The 27,504-nt window shown below is 53.6% G+C and overlaps 1 protein-coding gene across 1 annotated transcript in view; it reads right to left on the bottom strand.

Annotated features, from left to right (window-relative positions):
• The window catches only part of MYH14 (myosin heavy chain 14), a 103,297-nt gene that overhangs the window by 1,170 nt on the left and 74,623 nt on the right, over positions 1-27,504 (bottom strand). The window contains 15 exon segments of the mRNA XM_053905659.1: positions 2,744-2,852; positions 5,579-5,733; positions 5,736-5,789; positions 10,225-10,348; positions 10,444-10,532; positions 11,143-11,271; positions 13,852-14,013; positions 14,896-15,108; positions 17,291-17,503; positions 22,391-22,639; positions 23,724-23,876; positions 23,962-24,066; positions 25,587-25,793; positions 26,315-26,459; positions 27,036-27,248. Of these exon segments, the coding sequence (XP_053761634.1) occupies positions 2,744-2,852; positions 5,579-5,733; positions 5,736-5,789; positions 10,225-10,348; positions 10,444-10,532; positions 11,143-11,271; positions 13,852-14,013; positions 14,896-15,108; positions 17,291-17,503; positions 22,391-22,639; positions 23,724-23,876; positions 23,962-24,066; positions 25,587-25,793; positions 26,315-26,459; positions 27,036-27,248 (2,320 nt within the window).

The following is a 27,504-nucleotide window of genomic DNA, read 5'->3' as shown; positions in this document are numbered from 1 at the left end:
CCCACTCCCTCAGCTCTGGGCCGCATCCCCCTGCCCCACCCCACCCCCGACTCTGCCCTGCGCTTGCCTTCTGTTCATGCTTCGTTTTGTTCTAGATCCTCTTGCCAGCCTCTACCCCAACTTCAAGTGTGAGACTGTCCCCCAATGTGGTCTCAGAGGGGTCTTTCTATGTCCAGAGCTGACCCTGTCCCTCCCCTGCTCAAAGCCCCCCTCCCCCCGCCCCCATGGCTCCCCACTGGTGCTGGGACAAGGTCCCAGGCCCTCAGTGTGGCATTCCAGGCCCTGCAGGGTCTTCTTCTTATAAACCCATTGGTCAGATCATCTTCACTAAGACCCTCCCTAAACCCTGTCCAGGGAGAAGCCACATATGATCTGCCTCTCACCAATCCCTCTGGCCTCATTTCTTCTTCTTTTTTAAATGTTTATTTGTTTTTGAAAGAGAGGGCACGCAGGGAAGGGGCAGAGAGAGAGGGAGAGAGAGAGGATCTGAAGTTGGCCCCATCCTGACAGCAGAGAGCCCGATTTGGGGCTCAAACTCAGGAACAGTAAGATCATGACCTGAGCTGAAGTTGGACGCTTAACTGAACCACCCAGGTGCCCCTGGCCTCATTTCTTATCACTCAATCTTCCTGCTCCATTCTTCTCTCTAGCCACACTGCTCCACTCTTCACTCTAAACCCACCAAACTTATTTCCACACCCCAGGGCCCTTGTACCTGCTGTTCCCTCCGCCTGACTCTTCCTGTCCTCTCAGTTCTCAATTCATATGTCACCTCCTTAGAAGGGATTTCCTGCCCCACCCCACCACCCCCAATCTAGGGAATATTCCCTAAACCTCATGTCTCCTCTCTTCATTCACTTTTTTCTTCATAGCCCTTGTCACATCTGTAATTATCTTTCCTTGATTATAGGTTTGCGTCTTTCTTTTCCTATGCTACAAATGTGAGCTCTGTGAGGGCAGGGACCTTCTCCTTCTCTTTCACAGCCATATCTCCCATGCCAAGCACAGTAGTGGATACCCGACAATTGTGGAATGAATGGCAAATAAGACGCAGCTGAGCTTTTAAGGGCACAGCGACTCTATCTAGAGCCAGACAAATATGGGATCTGATCCAGGCTCTGTCTCTACTAATTGTATGACTTTGGTAGAAACTATGTCCCCTTTTAAAGTTTCCATTTTCTCACCTGTGCATTGGGGCTGGTGAGAGACTGCAAGCATGTATTTAAAAACAACAACAACAACACGTGGCACAATACTTGGGGCACAGTCACTGCTCAATAAATAATTAAGAACAGGGGCGCCTGGGTGGCTCAGTCGGTTGAGCGTCCGACTTTGGCTCAGGTCATGGTCTCACAGTTCGCGAGTTCGAACCCCGTGTCAGGCTCAGTGCTAACAAACAGCTCAGAGCCTGGAGCCTGCTTCGGATTCTGTATCGCGCTCTCTCTCTCTCTCTCCCCCTCCCCTGCTCATGCTCTGCCTCTCTCTCTCTCTCTCAAAAATAAATAAATGTTAGGGGCGCCTGGGTGGCTCAGTCGGTTAAGCGTCCGACTTCAGCTCAGGTCATGATCTCACGGTCCGTGGGTTCGAGCCCCGCGTCGGGCTCTGTGCTGACAGCTCAGAGCCTGGAGCCTGCTTCAGATTCTGTGTCTCCCTCTCTCTCTGACCCTCCCCCATTCATGCTCTGTCTCTGTCTCAAAAATAAACATTAAAAATTTTTTTTAAAAATAAATATTTTAAAAATAAATAAATAAATGTTAAAAAAATTTTTTTTTAAATTAAGAACACAGACTGCCGCCAGACCGCTGGGGTTTGATCCCAGACTCCATCTCTTACTAGCTAAGTAATCTGAACAATTTGCTTCCCTTTTCTGTGTCTCAGTTTTCTCACCAGAATAAGAGGGAAAATAGTAGTACCTAGGGTTCCAATAAGAACTAATTGTACTACGTGTTATGTCTGTAGCACAGTGCCCGTCACATAGAAAGCAGTCAATAGGGGAGCCTGGGTGGTTCAGCTGGTTAAGCATCTGACTTCAGCTCAGGTCATGAGCTTGTGGTTCGTGAGTTCAAGCCTCGCATCAGGCTCTGTGCCGACAGCTCAGAGCCTGGAGCCTGCTTCAGATTCTGTGTCTCCCTATCTCTCTCTGCTCGTCCCCAACTTGCGCTCTGTCTCTGTATCTCAAAAATGAATAAACATTAAAAAAAAAAAAAAAAGACGAAGAACTCAATAAACATTACACGTTGTTATTTTAGCTCCAGCCTAGCCTCTTGGTAGGGTTTAACTTCTTCCTTCTCCCTGGCTGTCTCAGCTCCCCACCAGGACCTTTCCTAGGTTCCCACAATTTACAGAGGTGCCTCGGTGGTTCAGTTGGTTAAGAGACCGGCTCTTGACTTTGGCTCGGGTCATGATCTCACGGTTCGTGAGTTCAAGCCCCGAGTCAGGCTCTGTGCTGACAGCGCAAGACCTGCTTGGGATTCCCTCCTTCTCTCTCTCTCTCTCTCTCTCAAAATAAATAAACTTAAAAAAAAAATTCCACAATTTACAGATGGCAAAGTCACTGATTCCAGCTCTCTGCTGATGCACCAAGCCCCAGGATGGTGTCTGCTCTCAGTCCCAGTCTGGTACCTGCACGTTATTTCTTGTGATGGGAACTCACTGCCTCCGCAGACAACACGTGCTATTTCTCTATCAGTGGAAACCGCCCCCCCCACCCCCCCACTGCTCCCCAAAGACGTGAGCGGCTCACCTGGTCCCGGAGCTGGTCGGCCACCCTCCGCTCCTCCTCCACCTGGAGCACCACCTCTTTAAGCCGCTTCTCAGCCCTGCGCACCAGCTTGCCGGAGAGGATGCGCTCCCTGGAGAGAGGAGTGAAGGAGACGATCAGGAGAGGGGCTCCCGGGGGCTTCTGTCCCCTCGACCTTGTCCAGTGGCCGCGTCCTGTTTTTGGAGCGGCCTCTTCCCTCTCTCCCACCCCCAAGTGGTTCCCATGGTCTACGTAGGCCAGACATGGCTCCCAGCCTCCCGACTCCAGGGCATCTCGTCCTGAACTTGTACCAAGATGCCGGGTGTTCCTGAAAGTGTCTCCATGTGTCTATCTATTCTCCATCCCCCACAGCGCCTCCCCCCAGCCTCCTCTCAGGGAACTGACCCACTGACCACCAGTCCCCGGGTCAGATCTGGGGCACTGTCCTCGCCCCTTCTCTCCTTGCCCCACGCCCAGCCTGTCAGTACCCAAACCCTGTCACATTGCCCCTCCAAACTCTGTCTTGTCCCTTCCTCTCTGTCCTCCGGCCCTCAGCTCAAGCCTTGTGCTCACCCACCTGGCCTAGCCTGTCCTTTCTCTCTCAACTCCCTTCTCCACCGTCCCTAGTGTCGATGGGACATTCTGGAAGCCCAGAGCTCCCCTCTCGGCTCCCCGGGGACCCTTCTCCCCTTCCCACACACACATGCTTTCCCTGGACAGGCTCATCTGTGCCCCAGGTTTCCACACCCATCAACAGCCTTTTGTCTGCTAAATGTGTCTCCTGGGCTCCAGCCCCGACCCGCTCCCGGCCTCCCGGCCTCGGCCCTCCCGCCAGACCCTGCACGCCCTTCCCTGCTGGGCTCAGCGCCTTCTCCCAGACCTGCTCCTCCTCCGGGTTCCCCGTCCTCCACCGAGATCTGGAGGCCAGACACCGGAGCCATCCTCGCCTCCCCCCAACCCCCTAAAGCCCGCCCCTCCCCTCTCCGAACTCCCCCATCCCCGTGGCCCCGGCTCATCTGCGCTGTCCCGCGTGGACCATCACCCCCGGGGTGAAGTCTGCGTGACGGGGCCCCTAGCGTCGGGCGGTGCTTGGCAGCCACGACTGGACGTCGTAGCCCCAGATGTGCTGAGAGGCAGGCCCGGGGTGGGGGGAGCAGGAGGCTCCAGCCGTGGAAAGGGATGTGGGGGTGGGGGGTGGGGGCTCCAGCTACAGATCTCCCGCCACTCCTTGCTCCCGGGGTGACTTTGAGCAGGTCACCGACACCCCCTGAGCCTCAGTGTCTCCATCTATGTAATGGGGGAGGGGCTTCCCCAGAGACCCCAAACTACATCTCCCATGAGCCCCTGGATAAGAACAACTCCCACGAGCGTCTGGGGCCAGTTCCCACTGCCTGTCCCTGAGACTTCTCACATTCATCATGCTCCCCAGTGAACTCAACATGTTCCCCCAATTCTCCCCAGGCACCAGGACTCTACCCCAAACCCTGTACTCTCCCCCCGACACCCACGACAGCATATCGGCCCCCCAGTTCCATTCCTCTGCCCCCCACTCACGCTGTTTCACCTCCTCGTGTCCATCCTCACGGCCCCAGCCCCAGCTCAGGCCTCATTTCCTTCCACCTGGACCATCACCCAGCCTCCAACCTGGCCTCTTAGCTCCCAGTCTCTCTCTAGTCTGCTCCCAATTTGACCCCAGGGGGGACTTTCTACACCCAGCACTGGCCCTCCCTCTCTCTGGTTCACAGCCCCCAAGGCTCCCCATCTTCCCAGGACAGAGTTCCTCAGCCTGGCATTCAAGGCTCTTGCCTCTCCATCCCTCTCCTAAGTCACAGGCTTCTAGGACCAGTCACCCTCCTCCAGATGCCCTGGATGTCTCCTGTCTGAGTCCCCAGGGCTGCTGCTCTGCCTGGGACAGAAATGGCCTCAATTCTCACCTCTTCCTGTATCCACACCCTTTGCAACAGAACTTTACAGCTTCTCTCGCCAAGAGAAAGAATCTATTTCTCCATGCCCTTCGATCTGAGCTGGCCACGTGACTTGCCATGGTAACAGGATGCGACAGAAGTGACACTGGCCCAGTTCCGAGTCTAGGCCCCAAGAAGGCATTAACACTTTCCCTCACTCTTGGAACCTTGTCTCTGCCATGTGAACGATCCTGGGCCAACCTGGAGCAGAGACGGGTCGGCCTCGCTGTCCCAGGCAAGGCCTTGGGCATAGGAGAGCTCATCCAAGACCAGCAAATCCATCTAGCTGACTTGGCTAAAGACGCATGAATGAAACCCCGGCACTCAGATCAGCAGAACCTATCAGCCAGCCAAAGGCTCCTGAGAAATAATAAATGGTAGCTGTTTGAAACCAGTAAAGCTCAGGCTTCTTTGTTATGCAGCTAGAGCTGACTGCTACATTACTGCTTAACTCCTATTTTTTTATTTTTAACAATATATTTTATTGGTTTTTTTTAAATGTCTATTTATTTTTGAGAGAGAGAGGATGACCGGGGGAGGGGCAGAGAGAGAGGGAAACAGAGGATGCAAAGCAGGCTCTGCGCTGACAGCAGTGAGCCCGGGGCTCAAACCCATGAACTGTGCGATCGTGACCTGAGCTGAAGTCGGACGCTCAACTGACTGAGCCGCCCAGGCACCACTTAAATCCATTCTTAGTCGCAGTGCAGTTACTTACAGCCCAAAGCATCCTAAGTGAGATGGGAAATCAGCAGTCATAAATAATATGATGCCTTTTGGATGTTTCTAAGCCAGGTGCTTATAACACAGCTCTCCTCTGTCTCACGACGAGAGTGTGGGGAATCACCCTCCAGCCGTGCCCTCCCCTCCCACCTACCTGCTCTCCTGCTCCAGCTGCTCCTCAGCCTGGGACAGTTTCGACTCAAGGGCGGCAATGATCATCTTCTGGCGGGCCCGGGCCCCGGCGTCCTCCTCACCCAGGCGCCCCCGGAGCTCTTGGATCTGTCGCTCCAGCTGCTGCCGCCCCGCTCTCCCGCCTTGGCTGAGAAACTGCGCTCGGCTGACAACTCTGTAGTCAGCGAGTCCACCTGTAGTAGAGGCAAAAGCAGAACTATCGTGGTGGGGTCTTGGAAGAAGGTGGTAGGTAAATTCAGGCACCTCCCAGTTAAATGAGTCGACAACTGTTAAGTGAATAGCACAGAGCCTGGTACATACTAAATACACAACAGATGTTAGCACGTCTTTTTCCCGATTGGCGGATCAGCCAACAGCAGCGCCAGCACCAGGTTTTAACGTTTTGGGTAGTTGTTTTGCTATTTTAATATGTCCACAAGACTATCACAAACTTGTTTCAATGCTATGAACTCTACCTCTGATTGTGAAAGAGTCTATTGCAAGGGTTATCACACTGTTGTTTGCACCAGGATCATCTGGGGAGCTTGTAAAAAAAAAAAAAAAGATGCAGACTTCAGGGTCCCACCCTCCAAAAACTCCGCTTGAGCAGATCAGGAGTGGGGTCCATGAATCTGCATTTTTTTAAAATTTTTTTTAAACATTTTATTTATTTTTGAGACAGAGAGAGACAGAGCATGAACAGGGGAGGGGCAGAGAGAGAGGGAGACACAGAATCCAAAACAGGCTCCAGGCTCTGAGCTGTCAGCACAGAGCCCGACGCGGGGCTCGAACTCACGGACCACAAGATCATGACCTGAGCCGAAGTCGGACGCTTAACGGACCGAGCCACCCAGGCGCCCCTAAAATGTATTTTTTAAAGCTCATTTTGAGAGAGACAGACAGCGTGAGTAGGGGAGGGGCGGAGAGAGGAGAGAGAATCCCAAGTAGGCTCCATGCCTCGTGCAGAGCCCAACGCAGGGTCTGAGCTCACACAACTGTGAGATCAAGACCTGAGCTGAGATCAAAGGTTGGACACTTAGCCAAATGAGCCACCCAAGCGCCCCCAGAATGTGATCTTCTTTGGAAAACAGAGCCTTTGGAGCTGCGATGAGTTGAATTAAACGAAGGTTATGCTGGATGAGGGTGGGCCCAAAAGCCAATACGACTGGTGTCCTCATGAGAAGAGGAGAGGAGTCCCAGACACATACAGAAGACACGGAGGCCAGGTGAAGACCGGCGCCGGCGCCAGGTGCCCTCATCTTTCTCGGAGAATCTGAGCTACGTCCTTCCATTTTCTCGCAGCACAAACTCTTGCTGTCCAAAATCTGATGACCGGCGAATTTCCTTTTCCTTGTGGATTGCTTGCTCGTGTTTTCCTAGCCACCTAAAGGATTTCTGCCGCCTCTGACACACGCAAGTTTTACTCAGTATCGGTCTTGACGGGTCGATGTCCTCCGGTACTCAGCGTGCTCTTCCCGGATGTCGCTTCCCGCTGTATCGTTTCAGGAAAACTTTCTCGCACTACGTCTTAGGTTATTCACTCTGTCTCCCTGCTTGGGTCTTCTCTGGGGACTCTCAGTACCGTACGTTGGGTCTTCTTTGCCTGTCTTCAATATTTGCAATTTTCTTGGAAATCCCTTTTTTGGCGTCTTTTAAGTTTCATTTTGATTTTTTAAATGTGTTAAATGTTTATTTATTTATTTGTTTATTTACTTATTTAGAGAGAGAGAGAAAGCATGCACAGGGGAGGGGTGGAGAGAGAGAGAGAGAGAGAGAGAGAGAGAATCTCAAGCAGGCTCCGTCCACACTGCCAGTGCAGAGCCTGACGCGGGGCTCGATCCCATGAACCGGGAGATCACGACCTGAGCCAAAATTAAGAGGCGGAGGCTTAGCCGACTGAGCCACCCAGGCGCCCTAGTTTTATTCTGATTTTTTATAAAGTTCTCCTTTTCAACAACAGCCAACGATGTGGGCTGGGGGTGTGCCTGGGTGGCTTAGTTGGTTGAGCGTCCGACTTCGGTTCAGGTCATGATCTCACGGTTCGTGGGTTCAAGCCCCACATCAGGCTCTGTGCTGACAGCTCAGAGCCTGGAGCCTGCTTCGGATTCTGTGTCTCCTTCTCTCTCTGTTCCTCCCCTGCTCACGCTCTGTCTCTCTCTCTCTCTCTCTCTCTCTCAAAAAATAAATAAAGATTTTTTAAAAATTAAAAAAATAAAGACAGAGGCCCTACTCTCGAGGTGTTTACATTCTGCTGGGGAGATGGACAGCATACAAGCAAGTAAATATATAATATAGTTTCAGGGAGTCATAAGGGAAAGGGAGGAGATCAAAGCAGAGAGGATGGAGGGGAATTGCAGGTGAGAGGGTGGCTGTTTCACACAGTACGGTCAGGGAAGGCTCTTACTGGGAATGAGACATGGGATGGTCTGGGGTAAGAGCTTTCTCTCAGGAAGAAGGGGGAAAGCAGGTGCAAAGGCCCTGTGGTAGGAATACACTTGGCAGAGTCAAGAAATAGTGAGGAGGCTGGTGTGGCTGGAGCAGAGCCAACCAGGGATGGAAAGGCTAGAGACAAGGTCTGAGGTAGCCAGGGACCACAGTGTGGGGCCTTGTTTGTGACTGGGCTTTCGCCACAAGTGAAATCATCACCCTGGAGTATGACGGCCTCTCCTACTGGCCTAGGTGCTCCCCAAGGGCTGAAGCTGGGGTCTCGCTCTTCTCTGAATGTCCAGCGGTGTCAGGGCATGTCCCCTGAGAAGTCTCAAAATGTGTTTTTAAAAATTAATGAGGGGATGGGGCGCCTGGGTGGCTCAGTCGGTTAAGCATCCAGCTTCGGCTCAGGTCATGATCTCACAGTTCATGGGTTCAGGCCCCATGTCAGGCTCTGTGCTGCTAGCTGGAGCCTGGAGCCTGCTTTGGATTCTGTGTCTCCCTCTCTCTCTGCCCCTAAATCACTCACATTCTGTCTCTGTCTCTCTCAAAAATAAACATTAAAAAAAAATTTAAAAAAAAGAACATCTTTAAAAAACATTAATGAGGGCGCTCTGGTGGCTTAGTCAGTTAAGTGTCTGACTTCAGCTCAGGTCATGCATGATCTTACAGTCTGTGGGTTCGAGCCCCGCATCGGCTCTGTGCTGACAGCTTGGAGCCCTGGAGCCTGCTTCAGATTCCGTGTCTCCCTCTCTCTCTCTCTCTCTCTGCCCCTCCCCTGCTCGTGCTCTTTCTCTTTCAAAAATAAATAAATAGGGGAGCTCGAGGTGGGTCAGTCAGTTAAGCGTCCGACTTGGGCTCAGGTCATGATCTCACAGTCCATGGGTTCGAGCCCCGCATCGGGCTCTGTGCTGACAGCTCAGAGCCTGGAGCCTGTTTCGGATTCTGTGTCTCCTTCTCTCTCTGCCCCTCCCCCACTCACACTCTGTCTCGGTCTCTCAAAAATGAACAAATGTTAAAAAAATTTAAATTAAAAATAAAGAAAGAAAGTAAATAAACATTTAAAAAATCAATGAAATAATTGGGGTGCCTGGGTGGCTCAGTCAGTTAAGCGTCCTACTCTTGATTTTTGCTCAGGTCAGGAAATCATGGTTCGTGGGCTCTGCGCTGACAGTGTGGAGACTGCTTGAGATTCTCTCCCTCTCTCAAAATAAATAAATAAGCATTTAAAAAAATTGACGAAGTCATGGAGACACAGGCCTCTCTTTGGAAATCCCATCCCTCCACTGTCTGCCTGGCAAACTCTTAACTTCCAGCATGACCTCTTAAGACATCTCCTCCAACAGGAAGTCTTCCCTGACAGCCCCCAGCCTCCACGCGGGGTCAGAATTCTCTTCTAAGTCCTCACAGTGTCTTGTGCTTCCTGCATTTTCACTTGTATTTCTGTATTGGGAGAGTCTGTCCCCTCCATCAGACTAGGGTGTCCTTCAGGGCAGAGATCTGGAATGAGCCATCCCCAGGTCCCCAGCATCACCCAGAATAGGACCTCAGCCTCCAGAAGCCTCAGACAGTATTTATAAATAAATCTACAAATGGAAATATGCTTCTGTCTGCTTAGCTGCCTCGCTCCTACTTATGCTTTAAAACCCCAGCCAAATGTCCCTTTTTCCACATGCTTTCTTCTGATTCTTGCAGCGTTCTCTCCCTCCCTCCCTCCATCTCTCTGCTGGACTGAAGATACTTCCTTTTTTTTTTTTTTTTTTTGAGAGAGAGAGAGAGAGACTGCACGTGAGAGACAGAATCTTAAGAAGGCTCCATGCTCAGCATGGAGCCCGATCCCGATGTGGGGGCTCGATCCCAGACTGTGGGATCATGACCTGAGCCGAAATCAAGCGTCAGACGCTCAGCTGACTGAGCCACCCGGGCGCCCACCTCCCGGACCAAAGATACTTGTATTATCACACGTGCCACCCTACCCACGTCCACGCAGTGGATGCGACCACGTCGCAGTGCAGCGACCCACGTAAGTACTCTCGGGATCCAGCCCTTCATCGACGCCTACCCGCCTTGAGAACTCCTACTCAACCACTAAAACCCAACCCAGACCTTTCCTTTTCCGTTCTGCGTCGAATGAAAGGACTGGGGATGACGCTCCCGGGTCAGCGGGGCCCCGGGGCCGTCGGGGGGACAGGGCTGTGTCACCTGCAGGAGCAGCTTGCGGTAGCGGTCGCCCAGCAGCTCTGCGTTGCTCTGCTCCTCCTCGAGTTCCTCTTCCATTTGCCCCAGGCGCCCCTCCAGCTGCCGCTTCTCCTCCAGAATGGCTGCCCTGGGGACAACGGGAGCAGGGCGGGGAGGGGGGAGGTGAGAGGGCAGGACGGCGGGAGGAGGGCGTCCTGCCCCACAGTACCGCGGGCCACTCACTTGCTAAGGCTGCCGTTGGCCACCTCATCTGCCATCTCGTCCCGCTCCTGCTGGACCTGCCGCCGGGCACGATCTGAGGCGGCCAGTTCCTGGGAGGACAGAGACGGGTGCAGGTCAGCAGTGGGGGGGGCGGGGTGCTATCTGGGCACCGGCCTCCCTGCTCCTCACACCTCAAGGCTCCCAGACTTGTTTTCGCTGCACGTGAACATGCCATCCCTGGGCGAGGTTGGAACGAACTTCAATGCACGGGCAGGTGCCTCCTAAAAGCTGTCTCCTGAGCCCCTGACCCTTGTCCACCTCTCCCTTCCCGTCCCCAGGCCCCTCCCCCTCAGCGCGGCCTCAACCTGCTCCCCCTCCGGGTGCCCCCAGGCACCAGGCCTGACCCCCAGGTCCCTTCTTACCTCCCCTGCCCCCTTATCACCCCCAGCCCTGTCCATGTCGACCCTCTATTCTCTCTGCTTTATCTCTTCCCCGCGTCCCCACAGTCCCAGCTCTGGCCTTGTCCTCTCTCCCCAGACTTCCCGCCTCCAATGTCCCCCCTCCAGTCCATCTCCTTAATGGCACCAGCGCAGACCTGGCCGCCCGCTTTGCTCAGAACCCTCCCAGGGCTCCCGAGTTCCCCACGAGGCCTAGCCGGTTGGCCCCGCCCACCCTCACCGCCCCGCCTCCACCCCAGGGCCACGCCCATCCCGGCCTCACCTCCTGCAGCCGCAGCACCTCCGCCTCCAGTGCCTTGAGGCGCTTCTCACTCTCCCGGTTCTGGGCAAAGATTTCCTCCCGCGAAGTGCGTGACTCCTCCACCTCCCGCCACAGCTCCTTCATCTGGGCCTGGGCGGAACGAAGCGAGTGAGCGGGCGCCGCCTGGTCGTGACTCATGCGGGAGCCCGTAACGTCGCCTCGGCCCTGCGGGGGCTCTTCGGTTCCCCGAGAGCGCGAACAAAACCCTGCAGCCCGGGGCCGCCGCAGCCAGTCCCTGGCTCGCTGTGTGACCCGGGGCCAGCCCCTCCCCTGCTCTGGGGGTTTCGGCAACCTCCAGTTTAAAAATGTAACAACTCAGGGGCGCCTGGGTGGCTCAGTCGGTTAAGCCTCCACTCTGGCTCAAGTCATGATCTCTCGGTTTCTGAGTTCGAGCCCCGCGTTGGGCTCCATGCTGACAGCTAGGCGCTGGGGGTCCGTTTCATCTGTTTCAGATTCTGTGTCTCCCTCTCTCTCTGCCTCTCTCTGCCCCTCCTCCGCTCGCGCTCTGCCTCTCGCTGTCTCAAAAATAAATAAAAGTAGCACCTTAAAATTTTAAGTAAGCCCGAAATGGGTGTTGTATTTGGACTCTGCGGTAATGAGAAGGATGGCACACACTTCCTGATCGCTTACCGTGGGCCAGGCCCTGTTATACGTACACACTGGCTCCCTTAATCCTACAACTCCAGTTGGTGGGGACTCGTTTCCTGGCCGGTGTACATATGGGGCAACTGAGGCACAGAGAGGTTCAGCAACGTGCCAAGGGTGGTAAGTGGCAGAGTCGGGACTTGAACCCGGGCCATACGGCCCCAGGGTTTACACTTCCAGCCACTTTGCTACCCGACCACACCACTGAGTGAGTAAAGATGCCAGTATAAGAATTCTTTCTTCCATGGCGCTTAAAGAAAAAAGACACAAACTAAACGTCCACCGCCATGAAAAAATAATACAAATAATAACCTACTGCGCAGAGAGGACAGTGAAGACAGCACTGGGCTTGGAACTAGCAGGACAATTATCATCGCTGTCATTAATATTATTACTTGTTTGACAATAGCAGCTTTTCGCTGCAGGCTTTTTCTCTCAGGGAAGACACGGTTGCGCAGGTTTACTTTTGGGGGAGGGATCCTTCTAGCCCAGTGCTGCCCAGTGGGAAGACATACATCGTTTTACCTTGTCTAATGGTCACACTAAAAAGGCAAAAAAGAAGTAGGTAAATGAGGTTGAACACTATATTTTTACATAGCCTCACATATCTAAAATATTATTATTTACTTCAATTTATTTGTTATCTTTTCAATTTATTTTTATTCTATTTATTTCAATTATTTATTTGTTTCTTATTAATTATTATTAAATTTACAAAATTTAATACATTACTAATTGTATTATTTATTTATTTCAATTATTTATTATTTCAATTATTTTTTATTCAATTTATTTTTTATTTTTTTAATGTTTGTTTATTTATTTATTTATTTATTTTATTTGAGAGAGAGAGAGAGAGGGAGGAAGAGAGAGAGGGGGACACAGGATCCAAAGCAGGCTCCTTGTTGACATCAGAGACCCTGATGCCCGGTTCAAACTCACCAACTGCGATATCATGACCTGAACTGTGAGATCATGACCTGAGCCGAAGTTGGAGGCTCAACCAAATGAGCCACCCAGGCGCCCCTATTATTTCCATTTATAATCACTATAAAAATTGTGCATATATATATATATATATATCATAACATATATGACATAACATATATATATGCACAATAACATATATAGCATGTAATTTGGATTTCAGTCCTACCACATCTTAGATGCCCAAGCCGCATGGGGCCGGCACCCACTTTATCGGACACTTAAAAAATGGAGTTTTTAAACATTAGACTTTCCTTTTTTAGAGCAGTATTAGGTTCAGGACAACACTAGGCAGAAGGTACGGAGATTGCCCACACAGCCCCTGGCCCACACACGGAATCCGGTCATCAGCCTCCCTCGCCTGAGTGGGACGTTACAACTGATGGACGTACACCGACACACCGTTGTCATTAAAAAACAGAATGAAAGGGGCGCCTGGGTGGCTCGGTTGGTTGAGCGTCCGACTTCGGCTCAGGTCACGATCTCACGGTCCGTGAGTTCGAGCCCCGCGTCGGGCTCTGGGCTGATGGCTCAGAGCCTGGAGCCTGCTTCCGATTCTGTGTCTCCCGCTCTCTCTGACCCTCCCCTGTTCATGCTCTGTCTCTCTCTGTCTCAAAAATAAATAAATGTTAAAAAAAAAAAAAAAAAAGAGAATGAAAAAAAGTTAAGTAATCTCTACTCCCAACGTGGGGCTCGAACTCACGACCCCAAAATCCAGAGTCGCATGTTTTACCTACGGAGCCAGCCAGGCGTCCGCCAAAAAAGAATTAAAAAAACAAAAAACCAAAACCAACCAGCTATGACTTTCACATTAGGGGAGGAACCCTAAGGCATTTCCATGTCAAAAATTAAATAAAGTGAAGAAATTGGACCTAAACCCTAAGCATTTTAAGTAAAGGAAATAAAACATAAAACATAAAACATAAAACAGCAAGCGAGGCTTTGGGGCGCGGGTGCTTACAAAGCTGCGGCTCGCGGGGCCCAGGGGGCGGAGCGACAGCGGGCCCGGCTCGCAGGTGGCTTCAGCCTCACCCCTACCTGCATCTTGCGAAGCTGCTTCACCGCGTCCTCCTTGCCCTGCGCGGCGGCCGCGTTCTGGGCTTTCAGGTCCTCCAGCTCGACCTCCAGCTTTTTCCGGGCGGCCACGGCCTGGGTGCGCTGCTTGCGCTCCTCGTCCCGCTCCACCTCGGCATCCCTCAGCTGCGGGGAGGCCGGAAGGGGCAGGCTCAGGGGACACGAGGCTCGGGCTCCCTCTCCGTGCTGGTGACATGGATGTCCACCTGCCGGCCGCTGCCCAGGCCTCCAGCGCCATTCCCCCTGCCCTCTGCCTCTCTACAGCCCAGACGGATTCCTCCTCTCCGTCCCCAGGGCCCCAGCTCTGGGCTCATCCCCTCCCCCAGCACCGCACCCCCCCCCCCCCCCCCCCCCCCCCCCGCTCTGCTCCCATCTCTCCCCTCCAGCCCATCCGGCCCACCTCTAGAGGGTCCTTCTACCCTCAGAGTTGACCTGCAACTCCCACCCCTCCCACGCAACCCCCCACCCCTGACCCCTCCCCCACTCCCACCCCCCCACCCCTGGCTCTTCACGCAGCATGAGCCGGCTGCAGACCACCGGAAATCCCTTGACGGGTTGAGTCCTGAATGAACGGCGCAGACCACAGGAAGAGGGGATGAGTAAATGAATGAGGGAGGAAGGTCGTGGGGGAAGGGGTGTAGCAGGTCCGTGAGTACAGGGGCAGGCTCAGGGAGGGGGGTGCTGGGGAGAGGAAGTTGCCGGAAATGGAGCAGTTGGGCAGATGGTGGAGAGGAGGTGGATTGGTGGGGAGGCTGTGTGTGGGTGGGGGGCCTGTGTAGACGGGGTGGTGGGTGGCTGGGTGAATGGTTTGGGGGTTGACGTCCCATCGGGTATATCCGCCCGTCACTGGGACATATGTGTGGGTTGGTGGGTTATTGTGGGTGAACGCGCCGGGGAGCAGGAGGGTCCCGGGAAGAATGACCGAGCGACAGGTAGCTGAGTGTGACTTTCGGCCCCTCTTGCCTGCGGGCACCAGGCAGCCTCCAGCCCCAGCCTGACCGCTTGTACCTGCTTGGCCAGCTGCCGCCGCCTCTCCTCGCCAACCTCGTCACGGCCCTGCAGGTCACGTTCGTGCTGGGCCTTGAGAGCCTGCACGGTCACTTCCAGGCGCAGCTTGGCGTCCTCGGCCGCCGTCAGTTCATCCTCCAGCTCCGTCACCTGCGTTCGCAGGTCGCTGACTGTCTGTTCTGCCACCCGGCGGGCTCGCTCCATCTCATGCACCTGGTGGGGACGGGAGGGTGAGCTCTGGGCACCTGCGGCACTAGGGAGGGGGAGGCCAGGACCCTAGATCTAGCCCGGGGCAGAGTGAGGGAAGCTTCGACGGACAAGGGGGAGACAGCGGGTCCACGTGCACTTCTCCGTTTGCTCGTTCACTCACCATCTCCCTGACACCTAGTTCACGATGTGCCTCGATCTGAATCGTCCTAAAACATTTCACGAATAACCTGGTTGCAAGCTGTGTTATCTGAAGCCCGTGAGAGTCCAGCTCAAGTGTGTGTTAGGTCAGCTCTCACTCACAGTGGGTTATTGCCTCACGGGTTTTGTGATTTTGCATCGTGAGCTCACTTCACTCGGGCTTCGTCTTCGGGGATCCTGTGCGGTCATGGGTTGAAGGCATGTCGCTCCAGAGGGAAGTGTTCATTTGTGCCAGACTCCCAGGAGAGCACCATCCTGTCTACTGAGATGTTTTTCTCAGCTTGGGCGGGGTGGGGGGGAGGGGTGTGTGTGTGTGGGGGGGTGAGGTTCCCAGAGCTTCTGGCGAGTTGTAAATTCAAACCCCAAACACCCTGTGAGGGCAGATCCGGGCTTATGAATTCTCAGATCCTCCCCCACTCCCACCCCCGCCCCATCCCTCTCTTTTAACTGTCACCGCCTCAGAGAAGCGTCCCTTGACCTGTCAGGGCCTGTTATCCACACTCCTGGCCCCGAGCCCTTCCTCGACTCAGCCTTAGTCACAACGGTCATTTAACATGAGCTGATGTCTTTTTGTGCAACGCTCACGCCCCCACACTGGACTGTGAACTCCACAGGACAGGGACAATATCTGCATGTCCCCACTGCCCAATGACCCGCTTGGAAATTCTCATCAGTGACCGGTCTCCTTCCTTGGAAGAGGCCAGCTGGTTTCCCCTCCTACTAGGCACCTGCCAATCAGCTTTGCTTGCTGGAAGGAATTAAACTTTCTCCTGTCAACACCCTATTTCCCACAAAGTAGGCATCTGGAGGCGCCACAAATAACTTGACAGTTTTCCGGAAGTAGAGACCTTAGTAGTTCCAGTAGGAGCTGGAGTTTTGGCTCTCGCCTCCCTGGGGCTACAGGCCAAGGGTAGGTCGCGGGGTGAGGGGTTCTCCCCAGGCCTGGCGGTTCTCTCCAGATCGTCCCTGGAGCGTGTGGAGAAGATAAAGCCTTTATCTGATGTGCCCACAAGAGGACGTTGTTTGGCAATAAGGAAGGACGTCGGGAGCGCGTGGGTCCGGTGCCTCCCATCAGCAGTCATGGTGGCTGGTGCCCCTGGACCTGGCCTTGCGGCCACTCCATAAAAATATTTATTTATGTATTTAATTTTAAAAAAATGTTTCAGTTACTTAGTTTATTTTTTCAGGGAGAGAGCATAAGTGGAGAGGGGCGGGGGGCGGGGGGCGGGGAGCAGAGGATCTGAAGCGCCTTCTGCGCCGACGGCAGACAGCCGGATGCGGGGCTTGAACTCGCGATCCGTGAGATCACGCCCTGAGCCGAAGTCGGACACTCAACAGACCGAGCCACCCAGGTGCCCGTCGGTGAATACATTTACTGGGCAAACTTAAGGAAGGATGGGGTGAGGGGCGTGGCGGAGTTTTCAGAAGGCTGGGACACTGGCTGGGTGAGCGGGGACTGGGGGACAGGCGTAGGGGACTCCTCACTGGCTGGTGAGCCAGGGAGGAAGACAGAGGCCTGGGGAGGGTGGGGAGCCTGTATGTGCTCAGTGGGGGGCAGGGTGGCTTCCTTACTTCCTGCGTGTATGTACGAACACAGGTGTCTGCTGGAAGATTCCCCTCACACTCTGTGTATTTTTTGCAGGGGGGGGGGGGGCGGAGAGAGAGCACAAGTGAGCGAGGGGCAGGAGCTCACCCGATATGGGACTCGAACTCACAAACTGTGAGATCGCGCCCTGAGCGGAAGCGGACGCCTAACGACTGAGCCACCCGGGCGCCCTCAGCGTGCGTTCCGCGAGCACCTGCTTGGGGACTGGCTCTCCTCCCACTCTGTGCGCGGCATGAACACGTGACTCTGACGGCTGGTTCTCCCCATGTCCCACGCGTGACAGCACACACGTGTGTGTGCGTCTCCCAACGTGAGGAGTGCGTGCGCCGCCCACACGTGTGTCTTGGGGAGCGGGCCCCCCCGGCTCCCCCCACAACTCACGTTCTTGCCAACGTCATCCTTGCTGCTCAGCAGGGCCTCCATCTCCGCCCGCAGGGCCCGGTTCTGCCGCTCCAGCTCCTCCCGCGCCTCCTGCTCCTCCTCCAGGGCCCGGGTCAGGGACAGGGTCCGAGCCTCGCGCTCCCGGCCCTCCGCCTCGACCCGCTCACGCTCCTCCACCGCCCGCAGTACGGCCGCCTTCTCCTCTGCCAGGAGCTTCCGGGTGGAGGGAGATGGGGTGGAGGAAATAGATTAGCTGAAAGGAGTGTACAAGCGGACGGGGAGGAGGGAGCAGCCAGGGCCAGAGAGAAAGAGAGAGACAGACGGACAGACAGAGGCAGAGACACAAGAGGGAGGTAGAGGGATTAAAGTTGCAGCCGTGCCCAGCTCCTGAGTGGATCAAACTGACGAGCCCCTCACTCTAGAAACCCACCAGACGAAAGGGTGTTTCTTCCTCCTGGGGTGGTGGTAACAGAGAGCAGGTACCTCATTTTTTACAATGTACTTCAGCCTTTGCTGTTTTTTGGTTTTTGTTTTGTTTTGTTTTAAGACACAGAAATTAGCAACAAGAAAAATCGCAAGATCTGCCAAAAGGGAAGAGAACAGGGCTCAGAGTCAAGAGAAAAATCAGTCTGTGGAAACAGACCGACGGATGACCTCCACCCTGGGATCATCACACGAGGACTTTAACTACATTTAGTAAATGTCAGGACCGGATGGACACAGTGTGTAAAGACCCACAGCTTTTTCAGGAGGGATTTGAAAGTAAAACAGACCCAATTAGAAGGGCCAGGGCTGAAAAACATCATATCTGAAATCAGCAAGTCATTGGAGGAAACTAAGAGCAGACTGGACACATCAGAAGAACCAGTAAACTTGAAAACAGGTCGATCTAGGGGCACCTGGGTGGCTCAGCTCGTTAAGCATCTGACCTTGGCTCAGGTCACAATCTCATGGCCGGTGAGCTCGAGCCCCGAATCAGGCTCTCTGCTGTCAGCACAGAGCCCACTTCAGATCATCTGTCCCCCCCTCTCTCTCTGCCCCTTCCCTGCTCTTTCTTTCTCTCTCTCTCAAAAATAAATAAACATTAAAAAAAAAAAAAACAAAAACAGGTTAATAGAAATGACCTTGATAGAGAAAAAAAGAAAAAGCAAAAAAGATCATAAACAAATTAACCGGGCTTTAATGACCTATGTGGGAGCGTCAAGCAGTCGACTGCACTGGTATTTTGAGCCCCGCAGGAAGAGGAAGAAAAAGGAAAGGAAGAAGTAAAACGGTCTTCATTCATAGAAAGTACGGTCACCAATGTAGAAAACCCAATGGAACCTATAAAAAAAATCTACTGGCACTCATATGTGAGTTCAGCGAATAAATTGTAGGATTGCAAGATCAGTATATCAAAATCTATTGTATTTCTATACACTGGCAATCAGAACCTGAAATAAAAACGGAACCACTGAAAATAGCATCAACAATACAAAATGCTTGGAAATAAATCCGACAAAAGATGTAAAAGACGAACACAGGAAACTAAAAACATTCCTGAAGGGAAGGAAACCTAAACAAATGGACACACGGACCACGTTCCTGGGCCAGAAAAGTCAGCGTGATTAGGATGTCAGTTCTTCCCAGATCCATCTATAGATTGAACACACTCCCAAACCAGGAGGATTTTTCTTCTGTGTGTAGAAACTGACACACAGATTCTAAAATACATGTGGAAATGTGAAGGACCTAGAAGAAATAAAACAACTTTGAAAAAGAAGAAAAGATTGGAAGGGCGCCTGGGTGGCTCAGTCAGTTAAGCGTCCGAATTCGGCTCAGGTCATGATCTTGCGGTTCGTGAGTTCAAGCCCCAAGTCAGGCTGTATGCTGACAGCTCGGAGCCTGGAGCCTGCTTCAGATTCTGGGTGGGTGTCTCTCTCTCTGTCCCTCCCCCAATTACGCTCTGTCTCTGACTCCGTCTCTCTCAAAAATAAATAAACATTAACAAAATTTTTTTAAAAAACAGAGAGCTGACACTACCTGATTTTCAATATATACATAAAAACAAGTCAGTAAAGAGAGTCTTTTCAGGGGGCGCCTGGGTGGCTCAGTCGGTTGAGTGTCTGACTTTGGCTGAGGTCATGATCTCACAGCTCGTGAGTTCAAGCCCCACGTCGGGCTCTGTGCTGACAGCTCGGAGCCTGGAGCCCGCTTCGGATTCTGTGTCTCCCTCTCTCTCTGCCCCTAACCCACTTGCATTCTGTCTCTGTCTCTCTCAAAAATAAATAGACATTTAAAAAAATGTTTTTTTAAAAAAGCCTTTTCATCAAATAATGCCCGAACAATTTGATAGCCAGGTATAAACAATTAGTCTGGAGCCATGACAGCACCATATAAACAAATTAACTCAATCTGGATCAGAGACCTACATATAAAACCAAAAAGGAGAAAACCTCTGGAAAAAAATACAGGAAACTTCTGTGACCTTGGGTCATGCAATATTTCCTCAGACACAATATTAAAAAGCATGGTCCACAAAATGACAATTTAATAGATTGGACTTCATCAAAATCCCAAAAGGTTACTCTTTGAAAAACTCTTTGAAAGCAGAAAGATAAGCCACAGACTGGATGAAAATAGTTGCAAAACAATATATCTGGTAAAGAACTTGGATTCACCATACATAAAGAACTTTCACAATTCAATAAGAAAATAAACAATGCCCCCCCAAAACAAAAGAAACAACCCAACAAAAAAAAAATGGGCAAAAGATTCGAAGAGACACTTCTCCAAAGAGTTTGCATGCCAAAAAAGCACATGAAAGATATCCAATGTTGGTGCTCATTAGGGAATCATGAATTCACACCATTACATCCTATTAGAAAGATTAAGGGTTTTTTTTTAAATATTATTACTGTTATTTTATTTTTATTTTTCAGAGAGGGTGTGAGCAGTGGAGAGGGGCAGAGGGGCAGAGGGAGAGAAAGAAAATCTTAAGCAGGCTTCACAGTGCAGAGCCCAGTGTGGGGCTCAATCCCATGACCCCAGGATCATGACCCGAGCTGAAATCAAGAGTCAGACTGAGCCACCCAGGCACTCCAAGAAAGACTAAGGTTTTATTCATAATAGTCAAAAGCTAGAAACATCTTAAATGTTCATCAATAGGTTAATGGTTTTCAAAATGTGGTTTATGCAGGAATAATACTCTGCAGTAAAAAAAAAAAAAAAGGAAAAATTATTATTAAAAAAAAAAATGGGGGGGGGGTGCCTGGGTGGCTCAGTCAGTTAAACATTTGACTCTTGGTTTCATTTCAGATCATGATCTCATGACCCGTAAGTTGGGGCGCCACGTCAGGCTCTGGGCTAGCAGCGCGGAGCCTGCTTGAGATTCTCTGTCTCCCTTTCTCTCCGCCCCTCCCCTGCCTGTTCTCACTCTCTGTCTCTGTCTCTCTCTCAAAAATAAATAAACATTTGAGAAAATCTTTAAAAAATGTTTTTAAATTAATAATCTCTGTGCCCAACGTGGGGCTTGAACTCTCCACCCGGAGATCAAGAGTCACATGCTCCACCAACTGAGCCAGCCGGGTACCCTGAGGAATGAAATATTAATCCATGCCAAAACATGGATAAATCTCAAAATAATTCTGAGTGAAAGAAGCCAATCAAAAAAAAAAAAAAAGATTTATATGAAAAGATTTTATATAAAATTCTAGGAGAAACAAAATAGACCCTGGATAATCAATGGTACAGTATTTTTTTTTTAACGTTTATTTATTTTTGAAAGAGAGAGAGAGACAGAGTGTGAGCAGGGGAGGGACAGAGAGACAGACACACAGAATCTGAAGCAGGCTCCAGGTTCTGAGCTGTCAGCACAGAGCCGGATGCAGGGCTCGAACTCACGAACGGGGAGATCATGACCTGAGCCAAAGTCAGACGCTTAAGTGACTGAGCCACCCAGGCGCCCCTCAATGGTAAAGTATTAAGCAGTCAAAAATAGATGCATTTGGAGTCTGAGAAGAAGAGGAAAGAGAGAGAATGGGGCAGAAAAATATTAAAGAAATAACGGCCGAAAATTCCACATTTCACAAAAACACAAACCCACAGCCGAAGCTGAATAAATACAAAAACCCACAGCCGGATATATCATAGCCAAACTAAGAATCAAAGATAAAGAGAAGAAAATTAAACCAGCTAGAAAAACATCATATTCCCTACAAAGACACAGGATTTTTTTTTAAAAAATTGCTAACTTTTCATCTGAAACAATGGAAGCCACAGATAATGGAATGACCTCTTCAGAGTGCTGAAAGAATAAACGGGTTACCTCGAATTCAAGAGCCCGTGAAATAAATATCTTGCAAAAACGAAGTTTTGTAAAAGAATGAAGCACATTTTCTAGATGAAGCACAGAGAGGTGGGGCAATCAGAAGGGGCCGAGCTGGGGTGGGAACCTCAGGGGTGCCTGACCTTAATGCCCCGGGCTTCTGTGATTTTCATTTCACTCTCAGAGTGCCAGATGCTTAATATGATCCCCAGCTAGATGGGCAAACTGAGGCCAAAATGGGGGTACACAGGGAGTCAGGAGGAGAAGCAAGATGGGTTATTTTATTTATTCCTCGTACGTACTCAGGATATCCTGGGGAATAAAAGTGGGTACTACCGACAATTAGTTTGGGACAAGAGACATAAATCTGGATGGATGGGAGTCCTATTTTCCAGAGATTTAGAAGAAAGAAGCATCCTGGGGCGCCTGGGTGGCTCAGTCGGTTGAGCCTCGGACCTCGCCTCAGGTCATGATCTCGCAATTCACGAGTTCAAGCCCCAAGTCGGGTTCTGTGCTGACAGCTGGGAGCCTGGGGCTTGCTGGGGATTCTGTGTCTCCCTATCTCTGCCCCCGCCCCCCCAGCCTTGCTCTGCAGTCTCTCTCAAAAATAAATAAACATTTTTTTAATTAAAAAAAAAAAAGAAGAAAGAAGCATCCTGCCTGAGCACCCCCTCCCCCCCCGAGTTCACAGCTGAGCTGTGACAGCGCGTATTACCAGTTCCACGCAATGACCCTGACCGTGGAAGCGTGAAAGAGCATCCCGACTCCCCACCGGGCAACCTGCGGTGCCCCACCTGGTCGAACTTGCGCTGCTTCTTCTCCAGCGCGCTCACGAGCTGCCGCTGTTGTTCCAGGTCCACGGTGGCGTCGTCCAGCTCCTGCTGCAGCCGGCGACGGCCCCGCTCCAGCCGCTCCGCCGCCTCCGTCTTTTCCGCCAGGCGCTGGGTCAGGGCCTCGGCCTCGCGCGCCGCCCGCCGCCGCGCCTCCTCGCCGGCCTCCAGCGCGCCCGCTTCCTCCTCCTGGCGGCGCCGCCACTCCGAGAGCTGCGGGGAGGGGGGCGGGTTGAGGAGGAGTGGGTGACAGGCATGGCTGCCCCATTTCCCGGACGAGGAGACTGAGGCCTGAAGAGGGAAAAGACTCGCCGCCCTGGGCTCTTCTGCCATGGAGGAGGGTTGAGGTTGTGAGTTCTGCGAACCTCAGCTTCTCTAGGGGATTAAAATTGCTCCCACGGGGACCCAGAAGATGAATCAGACTTGGATTCTGCCCTGGGGAAGCCCCACTCTGATGGGGGACACTGAGCGTCAGGGTCAGGGTGGTGGAGGCTACGGTAGAACAGGCATGGGAGTCCACAGGAGGCATTTAGAATTTGCTTAGAACATTCCAGAGAGACTTCCTGGAGGCGGGGGCATCTGAGATGGGTCCCGAAGTATGCAGAGGAGTCTGCCAGTCGAAGAAGGACAGTTACAGGCACGCATTCATCACTCATTCATTCAGCGGGCCTGTCTCCAGGCCTCCCATACGTCAGGCTCCCACATGTTGGCCTGTGCCGAAGAGCGACATCGAATTCCCATAGGGTCCCCCTTTCAAGGAGCGCGCGGCCTGGTAGGGGAACACGTGGGCAGAGAAAGTTGCAGCCGGAGGGGACTGGAGTGGGGACAGGGAGGAAAAAGGGCGCGGGAGCTCTGAGTGGGGCGGTGAGGGACTTCCCGCCACAGGAGAGGCTGCCGTTAAGCCCTGAAGAGCGAAAAGGGCCTGTCGTGTGAGATGGGGAAGGAGGCGAGACGTGAACCCGGCAAATGCGGGGCTGAGGGGCGCGGGCCGTATCCCAGGGGCGCTGTCATCAGGGCAGAAGCAGGGGGCAGCTCTGTGGTAGAAGGACGGCGTGGAGGATGTGCTGGAAGGGGAGAAACTGGAGGCGGGGAGGCCTGCAGGGAGGCTCAGATGAGGATCCAGGTGTCAGAGGACGAGGCCCGAGCAGGGCCAGGGCTGTGCGGACACACAGCAGGGGTGAGACGGAGCCGGAGGGGCTCTGCACCGCCACTTTGAGGGCTGCGGGAGGGTCAGGGACGAGGAGGGGGGCCGCCGGGGGTGTGGCAGCCCCCCCAGGCCTCCGTCCAGGACTCTCACCTGGGCCTGGGCGGTCTGCAGCTCCCGGCCCGCCCGCTCCCTGGCGACGGCTTCCTCGTCCAGCTGCTCCCGCAGCCCCGCCACCTCGGCCTCCAGGCCTCGCACCCGGGACCCCAAGGCCAGCTTCGCCCTGGTCTCCTCTTGCAGCAGCTCCTGCACACGGAGGGCAGAGCGGAGGTCAGGTGAGGGCGGCGTGGGGAGGCGTGGGGGGCTGGGCGGGGGGACAGGGCTGGCTCACCTGGGCATCGTGAAGCTGGGCCTCCGTGCTGCTCAGCTCCTTGCTCAGCCGGATGGCTCTGGATTCGGCCTCACTCAGGGCCCCAGACACGTTCTCCAGTTCAGCCTGCGGGGAAGGGGCACCTTCCAGTGGCGGCCTGCAGCCGGTGGCCCCGGCCGCTCCTCCCCCTCACATCCCTGCCACCCTGGGCTGGCGGGGACGTCAAGTGGGGCGGCTGCTGTGGAAAGCAGCCTGGCGGCTCCTCAAACGGTTACACGACAATTCCACTCCTAGGCACGTGCCCACGAGAACGGGGAACGTAGACCTCTGCGAAACCGCGTAGGGAACGTTCCGGGCGGCACCGTTCGCCGTGGCCCGAAACGTGGACACAACCCAAATGTCCACTGGCTGAGGCACGGGGGAACGAAATGGAGCGTCTCCGTACGACGGAAGGAACGAAGTACAAAGGAACAAAGCGCTGATAACGCGCTACGGCACGGGTGAACCTTGAGAGCATCACGCTGGGTGAAAGACGCCAGACCCAAAAGGACAAACGTCGTATGATTCCACCGATACGAGACGCCCAGGACAGGGAATTTAAAGAGACAGAAAGGGGAATAGGGTTGTGTTTGGCGGCGGGGGTCGGGGGGGAGGGGAGGTGGGGGGAACTGGGGGGTCGTGGAGCACAGTATCCTGCTGGCCTCCACTGCCTGCCCTGAGTCTCCTTCTCGGGAGGGAAAGACACATGCCTTTTATTTAAGCCGATGGATTCCGGGATGCCTTTGTGATAGCAGCTTAATTTTTTACCCTAACCCCAACGCACTACTTTTAATTTGGACACTAAAAACTGTTATGATGTTTTCCCCTGGAGGAGTTGGACAATGACAATTCGCTCTTCCCTTCGTTCTTTCTGCTTCTTTGTATATTCTCAGTACCGCAAAAGTATCGGTCATTTAGTTAAAAAGCATAGTAAGATTAAAATTTAAAAGTCCGCATTTCTTGGGGCGCCTGGGTGGCTCTGCCGGTTGAGTGTCCGACTTCAGCTCAGGTCGTGATCTCGCAGTTCATGGGTTCGAGCCCCGCGTCCATCGGGCTCTCTGCCGACAGCTCGGAGCCTGGAGCCTGTTTCAGATTCTGTGTCTCCCTCTCTCTCTTTCCCTCCCCCGCTTGTGCTCGGTCTCTCTCTCTCAAAAATAAGTAAACATTTTTCAAAAGGGCTGCATTTCTTTGAACAGTCACAGTATGATATTGTCCCCACACAGTTCCAAAAGTTCACACTGGGCTTTTCTAATCAGAATACGGATTGTTTACGGCTTCTAGGAGGGTGGGAGTCATGGTAGGGTTAAGAGGTACACGGTCTGGCATGCCTGGGTTTGAGTTTAGGCTCTGGGGGGGTCTTGGACAATCAGCTTCACCTCCCTGGGCCTCGGTTTCCTTGTGTGTAAAATGGGAACCATATTAGCACTTCCTTCAAAGGAGAAGTCGGGAAGATTTGGTGAAATACACAGGATATTCGGTACAGAGTATCTGCTCACCAAACACTAGCTACTCATGCGTGACTGTGTTGGAGGAGTTGGAAGGGACGACAGGGCTGCCGTGGAGCAAACCGAAGCCCAGAGAGGTGGCCCGGCTGCCCCGCTCCTCACCTGGGCTCGCTGCAGCTTCTCTGTAGCCTCTGCTCGCGCCCGCTCCCCGTCGCCGGCCCGGCCCTGCACCTCCTGCAGCTGGGACTCCAGGCGGCGCCTCCGCTGCTCGCCCTCCTGACGCGAGGTCTGCAGGCTGCTCAGCTCTGCCCGTAGCTCAGACACCTCGGCCTCCAGGGCCATCCGGGTCTTCTCCCACGTACCTTTGCTCTGGCAAGGGAGAGAGACCGGCGAAGATTTATGCTTCCTCCCTCCACCGGGCAAACTTCTGCTTCAGGGTCTTGGCGCTGGCTGATCCCTCTGCCTGGAACGCCTCACCGGTCCTTAAATCCCCCGACACCTTCCTGCCCCGGGGCCTTTGCACTGGCTGTTCCGGCTGCCTGGAACATGCTTCCCTGTGGCGCCGGATGGCTCACCCCCCACCTCCTTCGGTTTTCCACTCAGATGTATATTTTCCCCAGTATATATCATGAATGTGTCGATATTGTTCAGTCTTTGCCTCTCCCGCTAACATGTGAGCTCCACCACAGAGAGCAGTCTGATACACTACGGGGTCCCCAGGACCACACCCAGAACATGGTATTTGCTCCACGTTTGCCGAATGAAACGGAACGAGAGCAAAATGGACACGCGAGGAAACACGAGCCGGCCTGGAACCAGGAAGCCCCTCCTCTGCTCCTGGCTCCCCCTCCCCCAGCCCCTCAGAAGCCCCCTTTCCTGTCCCAACCCACCCTCCGGGCCTGTTCCAGCTGTTCGGCCAGCTCTCCCAGGGCCTGGCCGTGGCGCTGTCTCAGCTCCTGCACCGCCACTTCGTGAACACGCGTCTCCTCCTCCAGAGCCTTCTTCAACTCTGTCACCTCCTGCTCCCTCTTGGACCTTGCGTTGAAGGAGGCAAACAGGGAACAGCATTTCAGAAGAGAGGCAGGGCCTTTGGGGGAGTCCTCTTGACAGCTGGGTGTGCCTCCTTTGATTGTTTCCCTTCAAGGAGGAGGACCTCACTCTACATTCCCTAAGGGGTCTGGGTGGGAACCGTGGGAGGAGTGTGGCTTTGAGGGCGAACTCCTGCGCATCCTTCAAAACCCTACCCAAAAGGCCCTTTCTCAAAGGAAGTCTTCCTGGACTTCCTCCACAGACACGGTTTAGGGGCTTTCTCTTTCCACCCACAATGCCCTGTGCTGCTCCCTTAGAGCACACTTTGTTCTCGATTGGGTCCCTTTGCCAGAATCTGCCGGGCAGTTCCCGGCAAACCCCTGTGTCTGACTCATCTCCTTCCCCCAGCTTGGCCCAGACTAGAAGCAGAGCTGACGTCCCATAATCAACTGGTGGATGGCTAAACCCTTTGCGTCCATGGAGGGCTCGCGCCCCAAGTCCTTCCCACCGCCCCTCGCCCCGCCCCTGCCCCTGCCCCTCACAGACCCCGGCTGTGCCACCCGCAGGGCAGCCCGGCCTCACCGGAGCTCCTGCTGCGCGTTGGTGGAGTCCAGCGTGTCCTCCAGCTCGCTCCGTAGCGCCTCCAGCTCCTCGCCCAGGTCCCTGCGCTGCTTCTCTGCCTTGGCCCTGGCCGCCCGCTCGGTCTCCAGGTCCTCCTGGGCCTCGGCCAGCCCTGCCTGCGCCTCCCGCAGGGATTTGAGCAGCTGGGCCCGGGCCCCGCCTTCCTCCTCCGCCCTGGGGGTGGACAGGGGCCACGGAGTTGGTACGGGGACAGGCAGAGGGCAGGGATGATTTCTGGGGGCGGGAGGGAGGCTTGGTGTGGATTTGGGGGCGGCCCCTCCCGGGGTGAAATCCCAGCTCAGCCCTTCGGCACATGCTCAGTACTCAGAGCCTCGGTTTTCTCAGCTGTAAGATGGGAATGACACCACGAGTAACCACAGGGATGCTTACCGAGCTCCTGCCACATATGACCCTTTGCTTTATCGTCTCA

This window comes from Panthera pardus, unplaced genomic scaffold (genome assembly GCF_024362965.1).
Source record: "Panthera pardus isolate Hobbes unplaced genomic scaffold, ASM2436296v1 HiC_scaffold_18, whole genome shotgun sequence".
NCBI lineage: Eukaryota > Metazoa > Chordata > Mammalia > Carnivora > Felidae > Panthera > Panthera pardus.
The sequence above is the reverse complement of the archived record's forward strand: the minus strand, read 5'-3'. Positions and strand labels throughout refer to the sequence as shown.